Raw genomic sequence first — 16,321 nt, 5'->3', positions numbered from 1 at the left:
GGAGATGCAATTTTTGAAAAATTGGGAACAAAATTGTGGTAGTAATTTACTTTGCCCATGAATGCCTCAAGCTCTTTTAAATTTTTAGGAGGTTTTAAATTTTTAACGGCGAGAACTCCTGATTCGTCCGGCAATATACCATTAGAGCTGATTTGACGGCCTAAATACGTTATTTTGTTTTTCAAAAACTCGCATTTCTCCCTTTTACAATGTATACCATTGGCTAATAAAATTGAAAATACCTGTTCGAGGCGCTGGAAATGTTGTTCCACTGTTGGTGCTGATATGATGATATCGTCCAGATAATTTGCACAACCTTCTATACCGTGAAGTAGCTGTTCGATATATTTTTGAAAAATAGCTGGTGCACTTGCGATTCCGTATGGTAAGCGTTGATATTGGAAGAGTCCAAGGGGTGTATTAATTACCATAATTTCTTTTGACGAATCGTCCAACTCCATCTGGAGGTACGCATCTTTAAGATCAATTTTTGAAAAGTATTTCCCGTCACGAATAGTATGAAATAAACTTTCCCGGGTTGGCAGAGGGTATTGTTCGATGTCAATTTGCGAATTGACAGCAACTTTGAAATCACCACATACACGAATTGAGTTATTTGGCTTTTTTGCTAGCACTATTGGGGAGGCCCAATCACTAAATTTCACAGGAATTATAACTTGTTGTTCAACAAGGCGTTCAATTTCTTTTTTGAATTGTGGCATTTGTGCAAAAGGAATCGGTCGGCTTCTAAAAAATTTTGGTTGAGCATCACTCTTTAAACGAATATGCGCTTTAAAGTTTTTAACCGTACCGAGCGATGGTTGAAACACGTCACTATATTTTTCACAGAGTTTTTCGACTCGCTTGCTGTCTTCAACCAAAATAGAATTAATTTGTTTTATTTCAAAACCGAATGTTTTAAATAAATCGTACCCGAATAAATTGTCACCAGAGTTTGTATTAACCACCATTAAAATTACATCTTTTTGCATTTTTCCACATTTCATGTTTGTATGTAGTTCACCGAGCACAGGAATAACTTTTTTGCCAAAACCGTATAGAATTCTGTTTGTCTTTGTTATTTTTGGTTTGTTTATCTTTTCATATGTTTTTAAGTTAATAATCGAAATTGATGCTCCCGAATCCATTTGGAAACGAACCGGTTGATTATTTATTTCTACATCAATAACACTCTTTGCATTCTCTGTTTTTATTTCACTGATACCGAAAATTGTCTCAATAACGTCTATATTGTTCTTTTTGTTTTGTTTCCCATTTACTTTCTTATAGCTATTCGTTGTTTTTGACATGCACACTGGTGCTATGTGCCCTTTTCTCCCGCACTTATTACAAATTGCACTCTTAAATTTGCACTCTTCTCTTTTATGAGAATTGAAACATCCCGAACACGATTTGTATTTGTTGTTGTTTTTTCCAACGAATGTCTGCTTTTTTACAACATTAACATCTATTGTCTTTTCGCTTGGTGTTTCTTTTATTGCGGCCACTGTTCTTGTTGTTGCTTCAAACGTCTCAGCAATCAACAAAACATCTTGAAGGGTTGGTTTTTGTTTTTGCAACGCGGCTGATCGAACTGAGTCGTGTGGTGTGTTGACAATGATATGATCCCGAATCATGTCGTCAACGTAACTATTCGCACATGCGTTCGAGTTGCAAACAAACTTGCATGACCTAGCTAAACCACGAAGTTCGGCAACCCATTCTTTGTATGACTGTGTGTTTTTCATTTCATTTTTGAAAAATGCATAACGCGCTGCTACTATGTGTTGACTGACAGCGAAATGCTGCGTCAACTTCTCTGTCAACTCTTTGTACGTTTGATTTTGAAGTGTTTCTACTCCAAACAAATTTTTGAGTAAATCAAAAATTTCTGCTCCGCACCACGATAGAAAAAATGATTTTTGTTTGTCTGTTGATGTTACCGAATATGCGACGAAATGCTGTTCTAGTTGTTGCAAATATGACTCCCATTGTTGTTGTTCCTTGTTAAATTTATGGAAGGCTGGTACCATCAAATTGTCTGCGAGTTCCGTTACGGCAGAAGTGCCTGCTTTATTTTCTAACATCGACTGCATCCATTGTTGTTGTTGTGTGAGCAAAGTTTTCGTGAATTCTTGCTGTTGTTTTAGAAGCAATTCTATGCCTTTTAATTCATCTGGCATTTTGATTAATGTTTAAATCACACACAACCGAAACGAAAAAATATGATAGCGAAAATATTATTTTGTTCTTTTCGTTGCTTTTAGGTTTTCAACCGCACTTTTTATTGTTTTTTATTCTCGTCGCCAATGTTAAGTATGTGATCACTAAGAAGGCTGAGTGAAACGCACGCATTAAAGGTTGTAACGAAACTGAAGTTTATTGCAAAAGTTCTTAAGTCTAATATTTACAAGGTTGTATTTTAGGGTAGTGAATAAGAGTTGTAAAGGATAGGGTAATGTTAAACGTTGCAATTTTAAATGAATGAAATTAGGATTGATATTTTATTTAGATATACTACAAAGGGATTCCCCCCTGTCATTGGTTTGGAGCAAAGTCAACCGACTAACAAACAAAAGCGCTAATAATTCTGTCATTGCTGCGATTAATACCAATAATGGAACTATCACAGAACCACAGGAGATAGCCGAGTACTTTGGAAACCGCTGGTCGAAGGACTCCTTAAACACCAATTTTTCAAATGAATTCTGTACACATAGAAACAGTGTTTGTGAAAGATACTTCAACGTAGCTACCAATAAACATGCCAAGATGATTGAAATCAATATAACAAAGGCAGAATTCTCTCTCGCGCTGAATAAGGTGAAGGGACTAACACCAGGACACGATAGAATTTCCTACAATATGCTCCAGAATCTCTCTAACAAAGATTTCGATAAACTTATTGATTTATACAATCTTATTTTCGACACGGGCATAATTCCGCACTCCTGGAAAACCGCAGTAGTAGTTGCAATTCCCAAACCCAATAAAAACAAATCCGACTTTTCCGGATACAGGCCGATATCACTATTGCCATGTCTTTCCAAGCTAATGGAGCGAATTGTCGCAAGCCGTCTAACCTGGTTCTTAAACATTAGAAAGTTAATCGCTTTAAATCAGGTAGCTTTTAAATCTGGCCGTGGGTGCACATACGCTCTACTACACATAGACTTCTACACCACTAAAGCCCTATCAGCAAAAATCATGCATCTATCTTAGCGATAGATTTTGACAAGGCCTTCGATAGAATTGGCATGCATGTAATTATTAATGAACTGCTTTCCTGGGGAATTGGACCTAAAATTCTAAACTTCGTCAAATCGTTTTTAGTACATTCAGTACATTCAGACTAGAAAATGGAATTCCACAAGGCTCCCCACTGTCTGTTGTACTCTTTCAAATTGCTTTCAACAAAATCAGCTCACTCATTAACCGACATCCAAAAATTTATCACTGTCTTTATGCCGACGACCTATACGTCATCAGCATAAATAAAGATAACAACAAAACAAATCATCTATTTTCAAGCATTATTACTGAAATAATGAATTGGTCTAAAACATCTGGTGCGAAAATTTCCCTACCTAAATCTTCAGTACTACATATATGTAGAAAACACAGATGCAATCCCGAGGAGATAACCATTAACAACATCTCAATACCCCAAGTAACAAAACTAAAAATTTTGGGCATTACTTTTGAAAAAATTATCGTTGGAGAGAACAATTACTAAAACTCAAAAAAGATCTCGTTCCTAGAGCGAACCTTATTAAATATCTTTCCAGTCGTTCTTATACACATATTAACACTCTAACATATCTCGTCAGAACGCTAATATTAAGTAAAATCGATTATGGCCTATATTTGTTTGGAAACAGTCCAATTTCTACAATGAAATACATATCTTCTACTTACCACGATTGCATTCGGGCTAGCATTTACGCTTACCGAACAACACCCATACAAACTCTATTGATTGAATCCGGATTACCTTCGCTAAAAGACAGGGTAATTGAGATAAAGAATAAATTATTACCCAAAATACTGTCTTTCAATTCATCAGTTATAGACGAAGACGTCTCTAAGGTAATGGTGCCAAGAGAATACCCAAAACACCCTCAGTTATCTACGAATGCATAAAATCAAATATATTAAACATAGAAGATAAACTGATGAAATATGAAAATATTCATCCAGTTTGGATGCTCCCGGAAAGAAACTGTGATATCTCCCTCTCCATACACAAAAAAGATTGCACGCCAACCGAGGTTTATTCGCAATATGTCAAACTTTTTATTAGTCAACATGCTGAGTGGAAGTTCTTGTACACCGATGCATCAAAAGACCATTGTAGCACAGCGTATGCTGTAGTTGACGATACTGGCTTAATTCTTGGTTGCAAAAGATTAAATAACATGTCTTCAATTTTCAGCGCTGAAGCTGCTGGAATTTTATCTGCAATAGATATTGTGAAATTCACCAAATGCAAAACGGTCATTTTCTCCGACAGTCTATCAGTTTTAAAGGCCGTTGGCAACATTTCTAATACAAAATGGAAATCTATTAATAAAATACGAGACTGTCTTATATCCTATAACAACATTTTAAAATTATTCTGGTTACCTGGTCATGTTGGAATAAAAGGAAATGCAAATGCAGATTCGGCAGCCAAATATGCGTGTATAGCACCATTATTAAATGATCCCCTGATTGAGTAGCTTGATCTAAAAAATGTATTTGTTCCAAACTTGAACAACATTTCCAAGATGTTAAGACTACTTATCAACACTACCACTATAGTCAAATTAATCTCAGTTATTCGCCAGCCGTATACCCGACTAATGTGAATAAAAAACAAATTCGGACTTTCTCCCGACTCAGAATGGGACATACAATTTCCACACATCAACATCTGCTAAACAAGAACCTTGACAACAAATGTATTAAATGTGGCAATATATCATCTGTCCAGCACATACTAAATTCTTGTACCAGCCTGTCCCTCATGCAACAAACAATTCTCAACAACAATGGAATGGAAATGCTTAGATACCCCAATGCTGACAACATCAAATCTATCTACAATTTTATATCGAATACAAAAACTGTAATTTAATTGTTCACTACCTTAAATAAGTCAATTTATATACAATGTATTAGCTGATGGCCTCTGCAGCCAATGCTAGTCACTTTTTCATATTAATATTATATTTACTATAACATTAATATTATTAAATAAATAAATAAATAAAATAAATTATTTAAGCTCGTGGATAAAATAGAATAAATTATCCACACTCGTGGATAAATTATTTATTTATTTATTCAATCAATACAAAGAAAGCAAATAAGATAAATTATCCGCACTCGTGGATAAATTAAGATAAATTATGTTCGTAAATCACATAGAGTATATTATCCACGTTCGAGAATAAATTATCCACGTTCGTTTGTGGATAACTTAGGGCGAATTATCCCAATTTGTGGATAAATTGGGGTACACCATCCACGTTGGTGTATAATTTGGTGTACATTATATTATCTACGTTCGTGGATAAGTTGGGATACATTATCCACACTCGTGGATACATTTCGTCAAAATACCAACGTTCGTGGATACATTTCTATTAGTTATCCACGTTCATAGCTAAATTTCTGAAAATCGTGCATTCGTGAATAAAATTCGGCAAATTAATAAAATTTCAAGATAAAGTATCCATGTCCATGGATAAATTCTATTCATACTCACCAGTATTCGATACCACTAGTACTTGCATTTCATTCACTGACAATACACATCTCTTTTCAGATCGTAAATGGATAACCAAAGTCATCAAGGACTCTTATAAACCCTTGACTCAATACTATTTTCAAAAGTATTCCATGACACCAGATCAAATACCCATTGAATTTGATCGTTTTCTTATACGCCTTGATATCGAAGATAAATCAGAGGCTGAAATGTTTCTTATTATTGTAAGTAACACACATTAACAAATACCTTAACTAAGCTCCAAATAATAATCCTTTCTACTGCCCTAGAACTATGTACGCTGTACAATGAAGGAGACCGAATGGCTGGCACGCAGCGAACGTCTTTTACCCCATATTTCCGATGTTATGATAATTCTTAGTGGTGTCGTTAATGAAACTGAAAATCCCAATTCCATCAACAATTATCGTCATTGTTTGTCAAATTATGCAAATATTGTTCAACGATTTTTGCTACCACAAATTGAAGATGATAATAAGGCCATTGAAAAGTTGGAAATAAAAGTACTAAAAATCATCTCTTCCGCTCCGGAACAAATTTATGAAGAAACCTTTATGAGTTTTGAATCACTTTTACTGGATATCATACGTAAATGTGGACGACCATTGGAGGAGAATATTTCGAAAAATATACAAAAATATGTTGATACAATGAAGGATTGTAGTGCCAAACAAATATTCACAGATAAACTAAAAGCATTGGTTACGGAAATGTCTTAAGTCGAGGAAATTGCCGAGATGAAATAGACAACAACTTAGATATACAATATTTATGTAGAAGTTATGCTGCAGTTCCTTTGCAAAACATAGATATTTATAGTGTTTGTGATTTTTCTCTCAGATTCAAACCTTTTTACACATTCTTAAAAAACACATGTAATCGAATAGTATTAGTGGTACTTTTAATAAAAGTATGGAATCTTTTTGCTTGTTTTTTTGTTATACTCACCTTAAACGATTTTGTTTATTATTTTTTTGGGTTACATGATGATGAGTGGAGTTTTCCTTGCCTTTGTCTTCTGTATTACCAAAACTATTTTCTTCTTTTCCGCTTAACTCCTTCAGGATCATAGGGTGTTGTGGATGGCAACCCTACCACAAAAAACCAAACTGCTACTGCAGATATTCTATGTAGTCTAATTCGAATATGCATACATAATACATACATATTAATGTTATGTTTCTATTTTACATATTCTGCTTCTTTCTCATTCGCACATTTGTACATACATACGTACATGCATTTGATTTGCACATACAATTTTGTTTGTTACATATTTATCTAAACTGATATGCCGTTACATGTATGTATGTGCTGATGTCGAGAGACAAAGCAGAATTTAAAAAGATCACTTTGCTTTCTACCGTCCAAGTGCGAACCTGTGACTTGTCATAAATAATTAAATTAAATAAATAGTTTTATTAACGTATTTAAGTATACGGATCTTGTGTCTTATTTTCATAAGTAAGGGACACAACAGTGGCGACGAGGTGTTTTTAGTGTGTTATTAAAATAAACGATACCCACAATGGACCAAACTCTGCAAAATATACTGACACAACAGCAATCGCTGATGGAGAAGTTAGTGGAACTTGCTAAAGCGAATGCGGAATCGTCATCGCTAACAGATAATGCTTCAACAAGTGCAAATTCAGGAGGAGTAATGGAAATGCTGTCGAAGTGTATCAAAGATTTTGTGTACGATCCAGAATCTAACCTAACATTTGAGGCTTGGTACGCACGTTACGACCATTTATTCGGCGAAGATGCGAATAAACTCCCTGACCCACAAAAAGTTAGGTTAGTGTTGAGAAAATTAGATCCACAAATTTTCGACAAATACACCGATTACCTCCTGCCCAAAGTGCCTCGCGATTTGGATTTTCAAACAACAGTGTCCACACTCAAAATGCTGTTTGGTAGAAAGGAGTCATTGTTCAGTGCTCGTGTTGCTTGCCTACAGTTCACCAAATCACCAGATATGGATTTTGTTTCATACGGAGCCGTGGTGAACAGGAATTGTGACCACTTCGAATTTGGTAAGCTTACGGAAAACCAGTTCAAGTGCCTGATGTTCCTAAGAGGATTACAGATGCCAGAAGATACTGACGTAAGAGCTCGCCTTCTGCACTTTTTGGAGGGAGACACCAACGGAGCATACACAATCGACAAAATGGTGGCCGAGGTTCATCGAATGCTCAGCCTGAAAAATGATGCTGCCGCCGTCGAACAAAATGTAGTGCATGCCGTAAAAAACCAACAGAAGGAAAAAGCAAAGGCACAGAGCAGCGCTGCTCCAAGCGAAAAGCCGAGACGACCATGTTGGCAGTGCGGAGAAATGCATTTTGTCAAAAATTGCAAATACACCAAACACTTATGTGAGCAGTGCGGTAACGTCGGTCACAAAGAAGGCTACTGCTCGTGTTTTGCAGCAACATCTAAGCAGCGCAGTGATAAAAAGAACAAAAAGAAGCATCACACCAAACCACAAGTGAGCATCACTGCTGTTAACAACATCGCTGCTAACAGAAAACACATTAATGTAAAAATTAATGGTGTTAAGCAGCGTTTGCAGTTTGATACTGGTGCGGACATCACAATTATTTCTCGAAAGATGTGGCAGCAAATAAATAAACCAACGCTATCAAAGCCAGTGCATACTGCGAGGGATGCATCCGGGAATATCCTACAGCTAAAAGGCCAGTGCTGTGTGCAGTTGGAATTCAACGGGAAGCTAATATCAACAACACTTTTCGTCTCCAACAACAACAATTTGAATGTCATGGGCACTGATGTCATGGATAAGCTTGGAGTTTGGACAATGCCAATCGAATACATTTGCAACAGCATCACATCGTCGCAAATAGAGGTGTTCAAAAGAAAATATCCGTCTATATTTTCATCAAAACCAGGTCATTGTTCCCTTTTCAAAGTCAACCTGAAATTAAAGGAAGATTCTGTTCCGGTTTTCAAGCCTAAGCGACCGGTTGCCTATGCTGCGTTGAAACAAGTGGATGACGAACTTCAACGATTGGAACAAGCCAACATTATCACACCTGTAAGTTACTCTAGGTGGGCTGCACCCATAGTTGTTGTCAAAAGGGCCAATGGTAAGGTTCGAATTTGCGGTGATTATTCTACCGGCCTCAACGAGTGTATGGAAACTCACACCTACCCTCTTCCATTGCCGGATGACATCTTCGTAAATTTCAACAACTGTAGGTATTTTACCCGTATTGATTTGACGGATGCTTACATGCAAATGGAAGTCGACGATACTACGAAGGAAATCCTCACAATCAACACACACAGAGGACTCTACACCTTCAACCGCCTTGCTCCGGGAATCAAATCTGCACCTGGCGCTTTCCAACAAGCAATTGACACTATCCTGTCAGGTGTCAAGTTTGCACATCCGTACCTTGATGACGTCATCATTGCAACGCCATCTAAGAAGGAGAATGAAACAGCGGTCGATGAAGTCTTCCAACGTTTTCAAAGGTATGGTCTTACAATAAATATTAATAAATGTGATTTCTTTTCTCGAAGTTGCACCTATCTGGGATATAAGGTAGATGGAAGTGGAATTCGTCCGGATCCATTAAAGATTTCCGCCATTTTGGACATGCCAGCTCCAACAAATGTGTCCGAACTACGTTCCTTCCTAGGTGCCATAAACTATTACGGAAAATTCATAAGGAAAATGCGACAACTACGGGCTCCTTTAGATGATCTGCTTAAACAGAACCGAGATTGGATGTGGGACAAATCTTGCGATGAGGCATTCAAGAAATTTAAGGAGATTTTGGCATCCAATCTAATGCTCACCCACTACGATCCGAGGTTACCAATAAAGGTTGCAGCAGATGCATCGAATATCGGCATTGGAGCCTACATTTGTCATATCTTCCCCGACGGAAGCGAAAAAGCCGTATATCACGTTTCACGTTCATTGACGCCAGCAGAGCGGAATTATTCGCAAATTGAAAAAGAGGGGTTAGCTCTTGTTTTTGCAGTCAGCAGATTCCACAAAATGCTTTATGGTCGTCGGTTCAAGCTACACACAGACCACAAACCTCTCCTAGCCATCTTTGGATGTAAGAAAGGCATTCCCACACACACTGCAAGCCGCTTACAACGTTGGGCATTAACGTTAACATCATATGATTTTGAATTGTCCTATGTCCCAACACAAAAATTTGGATGTGCTGATGTTTTGTCGAGGTTGATTAATAAAAATCGCAAACAGGAGGAGGATGTTGTAATTGCCTGCGCGGAATTAGAAGCCGAAATCAAATACATTGTTCAGGACAACATCAATGCATTGCCCATCACATACAAAATGATTCGAGCGGCTACAGAGGAAGACTCTCTCCTACAAAATATCATCAAATATCTGCAAACATCTTGGCCGAGCAACAAAAATCCTGATGAGCAGTCGTTTTACCAGCGGCGAGAAAGTTTGACAATTTGTGACAATTGCCTTCTATACCAAGATAGAATGGTTATCCCCAAATCTTTACGTCAACGGGTATTGAAACAACTTCACAAAGGTCATCAGGGCATCGTTCGTACCAAGGCGTTAGCACGAAGTTTTGTATATTGGCCGAATATCGACAAAGATGTGGAACAATGCGATATTTGTGTATCAACAGCAAAATCACCACAAAGAGCAACGCTTCAGTCATGGCCTCTTGCTGAAAGACCAATGCAACGTGTGCACATTGACTTTGCAGGACCGGTGAATCAAAAGAGTTACCTTTTGATTATTGATGCGTACTCCAAATATCCCGAAGTCTACACAGTCAAATCGATGACGTCATCAGCAACAATCGATTGTCTCAGGGATTATTTTTCAAAATTTGGATATCCAGAATCATTGGTGAGTGATAATGGAACACAATTTACCTCACAAGAATTTTTTTTGTTTTGTAAAAAGAATGGCATTGAACACATCCGTACCGCCCCATTCCACCCACAATCAAACGGACAGGTGGAACGTTTTGTAGACACGTTCAAGCGAGCCTTGAAGAAACATCAAAACTGCATTAATGGTATACGCGAATTTTTGCTGTACTACAGAGCAACAGACAACATCAACGCCAGTGAAGGAAAATCACCTTCTGAATTATTTTTGGGGAGGAAAGTGAGAATCAATTTGGACTTGATTCTCAAACCAAAAGAAGTTTCGAACCAACGCAACGAGAAGATGGAAGCCCAATACAATCGGCGATTCAACGCCAAAAACAGATCGTTCGATATCGGTGCCGAGGTCTACGCTAAGGTTTTCAAGCACAATAAGTTTTTCTGGGCCCCTGCCGTTGTTAAAAATCGAACTGGAAGTGTCAACTATGAAGTTGAACTAACATCATTCCCGTATTTCAAAGCCATGAAGTCTCACGCCAATCAACTGCGACCTCGCTATTCACCAACACCAAATGTTATGCCGTGGCTGGATATTTTTGATATGAATCATCCACCTCAAACTACTCATAATCAAAACATCGACGTTGCAGCTGATCGTGATGACAATACAGTACCACCTGCTGAGAGTGCATCCGTTGGTATTCCTATTGCCGAATCTACTCAACCGTCCATTCAAGGTCATCAGCAACCTAGTGAAGAACCACTCACACCCCAACCTACAACGACAGGAAGACAACCTACTATACAACCGTCTTCAGTTCGCCGTTCCAGTCGTATAAGACGTGTGCCGGAGTGGTTCCGAGATTATTCATCTTAAAAGGGGAGATGTTGTGGATGGCAACCCTACCACAAAAAACCAAACTGCTACTGCAGATATTCTATGTAGTCTAATTCGAATATGCATACATAATACATACATATTAATGTTATGTTTCTATTTTACATGTTCTGCTTCTTTCTCATTCGCACATTTGTACATACATACGTACATGCATTTGATTTGCACATACAATTTTGTTTGTTACATATTTATCTAAACTGATATGCCGTTACATGTATGTATGTGCTGATGTCGAGAGACAAAGCAGAATTTAAAAAGATCACTTTGCTTTCTACCGTCCAAGTGCGAACCTGTGACTTGTCATAAATAATTAAATTAAATAAATAGTTTTATTAACGTATTTAAGTATACGGATCTTGTGTCTTATTTTCATAAGTAAGGGACACAACATAGGGCCTCTACAAACATCCTCCAGGGATTCCAATCTAGGGCTTGACGTCATAGTTCCTCAACGTGAGCCCTATCCACCCCCTTTCTCCTTATTATGATGGTTGTAATTGGATCGGTATTGCATCTTTGTATCGGAGACATCGATTTATAAATGGCTATAGCTTTGAATGAGGCAAAACTATCGGATTTCTACATGAGAACATATCTCGGGCTTCTTTGTAAGGAGTCTTTATACAAAAATTAACATGGCTTCTATGACGTATTGACCTTATGTCAAAATTCAAAAATGTAACGTTTCAATGCGTCATGCGATTTTATTTAAATATGAAGTCTACCAAATGCATGCGAAAAGGAGAATTGTCAAAATCAAAAAAAAAAAAAAAAAAAAAAAAACAATGTGGAAATTTCAAATACTGGGAAATTCTTTATACAACTGTTTTCTCTAAAGCCACACGCTGAAACTTTCATACGAAACTTTCCCATTATTTTGGCGTTCATAGATCGAGTTCCATACTCTAAAGCCACACGCTGAAAGCTTCATACGAAACTTTCCCATTATTTTGGCGTTCATAGAACGAGTTCCATACTAAAGTGATTTTAGCTTCGTTCCCGTAGTTTTTAATGGTAAAACTCGTAAAAGAGAGAACTGCAAAACATTTGTTCTCACACCCAAGTTTTTTGAAATAGTTCGGGAACGGAAAAATGGAAAATACGTCAAAAAAACTGGAACAAATGTCAAAGTCGGCGTATCAGCCAATCAGACGCCGGCAACCATCTCTTATGTTACACGCTAAAACTTTCATACGAAACTTTCCCATTATTTTGGCGTTCTTAGGTCGAGCTCAACATTACAGTTATTTCATAAAATTACTTTTGTATGGAACTCGATCTATGAACGCCAAAATAATGGGAAAGTTTCGTATGAAAGTTTTAGCGTGTAACATAAGAGTAATTTCATAAAATCACATTAGTATGGAACTAGAACTATGTTTACATTTACGAAATCCACTCGATTTCAACTGTCAATTCCTTTGCGTATACGTCAAATGTAAACTCAACTGAAATCGATTCGATTTCATTTGATGTTTGAGCAATGGAATTGACAGTTGAAATCGAGTGGATTTCGTAAATGTAAACATAGTTTAGATCTATGAACGCCAAAATGATGGGAAAGATTCGTATGAAGCTTTCAGCGTGTGGCTTTAGAGTATGGAACTCGATCTATGAACGCCAAAATAATGGGAAAGTTTCGTATGAAAGTTTCAGCGTGTGGCTTTAGAGCAGGCCTGCTCAGACACATACAAACACATTTTGTAATTGTGTTGGTTTTGAAATACACAAATTTCAATTTTCCTTTGTCTCTCTGTATACTGTGAGAAATATCGTAACAGTTTTTTTTTTTATTTTATATTTCAAAATATAGAGTAGAATAATTATTTTATTTTGACCAAATGTGACTGTTGATGTTATAATTTGTTGCAAATCAAGTTCGTGACAAACCAAACACTCTAATTTGCCGTAAAAATTTTAGGCAAATAAAAATTCGTATTCAGTATCTTCATTCATTTTTTCAGTGTACGCATATAAATTCATAGACAAATTCGAAAACAGAACCTTCCTCATTGAATGTTCAATAGAGACTGATTTTTAATTTTGAAAATATTCAAAACAAAAACAAAAGCTCTCTTTTTAAATTGTGTGTGTGAGAAAATTGACACACACCGACAGCTCAGGTGCGCACCTTGAGCAGGCCTGCTTTAAAGAAAACAGTTGTATACATGGTATAAGTAAAGAGGTAGATTTAAATGAAAAAAATCTATAGAACCCTTGTTTTTCTTGAATTCTTAAAACTTCAAAATAAAAGCAACAAGTGGGTTTGTTTACAATATATTTTTTGAGCATTTTATAAAAAACGCGAAAAATGAATGAAGAGTTAAGTTTTCTCCAGATAATCGAGTTGTGAATATGATAAACTGATTGTTTCAATGCAAATCTTACCAATTTCTTCCATACAAATGGTCTAAAAACAATTTTAGAAATCATTGAATTCGATTGTTTTTAAAATTGTTTGGCATATTATTCAAACACCACACACACATACACAGTTTGTTTATATTGTTTTGAAGCATACTCGAATGAAAAAATTTAAATTGACATAAAGCTTTGGCTAACCATTCTTATTAAATAGAAGAAAGAAGAAAATAGTTTTGGTAATACAGAAGACAAAGACAAGGAAAACTCCACTCATCATCATGTAACCCAAAAAAATAATAAACAAAATCGTTTAAGGTGAGTATAACAAAAAAACAAGCAAAAAGATTCCATACCCGGGCACCCCGTGCCCCCCCTTCCCCTCTGGCTACGTCGGTGATTTCATCTCGGCAATTTACTCGACTTAAGACATTTCCGTAATTTTCCTTGCGGCAATACATGGTACAATTATACAGGTAGCATTATCAAGCCAGCTGATGGTAACATAATGTGTCAATTGCATTGAATTGATGTCAAATTTTGTCACCTTATGTTACCAACAATTGCCGATGCGGCTACCTGTGTATTTGTACCATGCGGCAATAGTTAGTTTGTTGGTGAGAGAATGTTGAGAGGCAAAGGGTTACCATATGCATCACCTCTCTCACCTTCAAACTGGTGAGAAAAGGCATGGTTTAATAAGAAAGGTTAGCCAAAGCTTTATGTCAATTTAAATTTTTTCATTCGAGTATTCCTAAAATTTCAAAACAATATAAACAAACTGTGCATGTGTGTGTGCTGTTTGAATAATATGCCAAACAATTTTAAAAGCGATAGAATTAAATGATTTTGAATATTGTTTTTAGGCCATTTGTATGGAAGAAATTCGTCAGATTTGCATTTAAACAATCATTTTATCATATTCACAACTCGATTACGTGGAGAAAACTTAACACTTCATTCATTTTTCGCGTTTTTTATAAAATGCTCAAAAAATGCATTGTAAACAAACCCACTTGTTGCTTAATTTTGAAGTTTTAGGAATTCAGGAAAAACAAGGGTTCTATAGATTTTTTCATTTAAATCTACCTCTTTACTTATACCATGAGAAAAGGAAAATTGCCTAACCCTGCGTTTACTAGGGGTTTACACCAGACAGTTTGTCTTCAAATACAACTCTGGTTTATTAACACATACATACATTTGTCGGCTGTCTCCCAGCTGTCCATCAGTTTTTCACAGACAGCCGGGTTGACAAATTTTTGACATTTTTGTGAAAAAGAAGTGAGATGATAATTCAAATGTGCTGAAAACAAAAGAATATGTACAAAACAAAACATGTGAACGGAAAACAAAAAGAAATCGGTGATTTTCGTCACACAGGCAAGTTGTGGGATTTTGACAATCAATACATGAAGTCAACTGTCCTGTCATTTGTAAACGCAGGGTTGAAAACTAAATTTACAAAAAAAAGTAAAGGCCTGGGTACATAAGCTGCCTCGCCTGGTTGCCTTACTTTCCTGCTTCACTTCTGACATTACATAAAAGCTTCGTTCCCGTACTTTTTAGCTCTGTTCCTTTACGTGCAAAAATCTTCAAGTTTTACAACTTTTTACTCGAAAAGCGTTCCTTTACTTCAGGCACCATACAATTCATATGGAAGTAGATTACAACTTTTGCTAATTTTGCCAGTTTTACCATTTTCAAAAGTAAAGGAACAGACCATTTAATAGTAAAACTCGTAAAAGAGAGAACTGCAAAAAATTTGTTCTCACACACAAGTTTTTTGAAATAGTTCGGGAATGGAAAATACGTAAAAAAAAAACTGGAACAAATATCAAAGTCGGCGTATCAGCCAATCAGACGCCAGCAACCATGTCACTATTTTTTTACTCGCCGAAATTTGTCGTGTAAAAAATTTTTAAAGAGAGCGTCATTTTTGTTTAAGGAGAAGTGAACAATTTAACAACTTTTTGTGTACGGGAACGCTTTTTCAGGTAAAATGTGTAAAAGTGGTAAAAATTGTAAAAACTTTTTAGTTCTGGAACAAAGCTAAAATAAAAGAATAAAGAAGGCTGAGCCAATTCCGAACTAGGTTGCCCTTCTTCTTTATTCTTTTATTTTAGTCCATATTTACATTTGGCAATTTTCCTTGCGGCAATTGTCAGTTTGTCGGTGAGAGAGGGTGCTAAGAGGCAAAGGGTTACCATATGCCCACCTCTCTCTCCTTCAAATTGACAATTGCCGCAAGGAAAATTGCCTAATGTAAATATGGACTTTGTTATGTCAGAAATAATGGGAAAGTTTCGAATGAAAGTTTCAGCGTGTGGCTTTAGAGTAAATATGCCTTGATAAAGCCCAAGAAAAATTGTGCAAATTATGAATTCTACAACAAGCTGTCAAAAAATAGTGGTAAA

At 36.5% G+C, this 16,321-nt stretch overlaps 1 protein-coding gene across 8 annotated transcripts in view; it reads left to right on the top strand.

Annotated features, from left to right (window-relative positions):
• The window catches only part of LOC141399130 (gem-associated protein 4b-like), a 53,277-nt gene extending 46,547 nt beyond the window's left edge, over positions 1-6,730 (top strand). For all 8 annotated transcript variants that reach the window (XM_073977281.1, XM_073977275.1, XM_073977274.1 and 5 more), the window contains exons 4-5: positions 5,813-5,979; positions 6,046-6,730. In XM_073977281.1, coding sequence (XP_073833382.1) covers positions 5,813-5,979; positions 6,046-6,495 — 617 coding nt within the window. In that variant the 3' untranslated portion in view covers positions 6,496-6,730. The remainder of the gene's footprint in view (positions 1-5,812; positions 5,980-6,045) is intronic.
• Positions 6,731-16,321: the final 9,591 nt, after the last annotated feature.

This window comes from Musca autumnalis, unplaced genomic scaffold (assembly GCF_047663935.1).
Source record: "Musca autumnalis isolate F117 unplaced genomic scaffold, ASM4766393v1 scaffold_3, whole genome shotgun sequence".
Classification (NCBI taxonomy): domain Eukaryota; kingdom Metazoa; phylum Arthropoda; class Insecta; order Diptera; family Muscidae; genus Musca; species Musca autumnalis.
The sequence above is the reverse complement of the archived record's forward strand: the minus strand, read 5'-3'. Positions and strand labels throughout refer to the sequence as shown.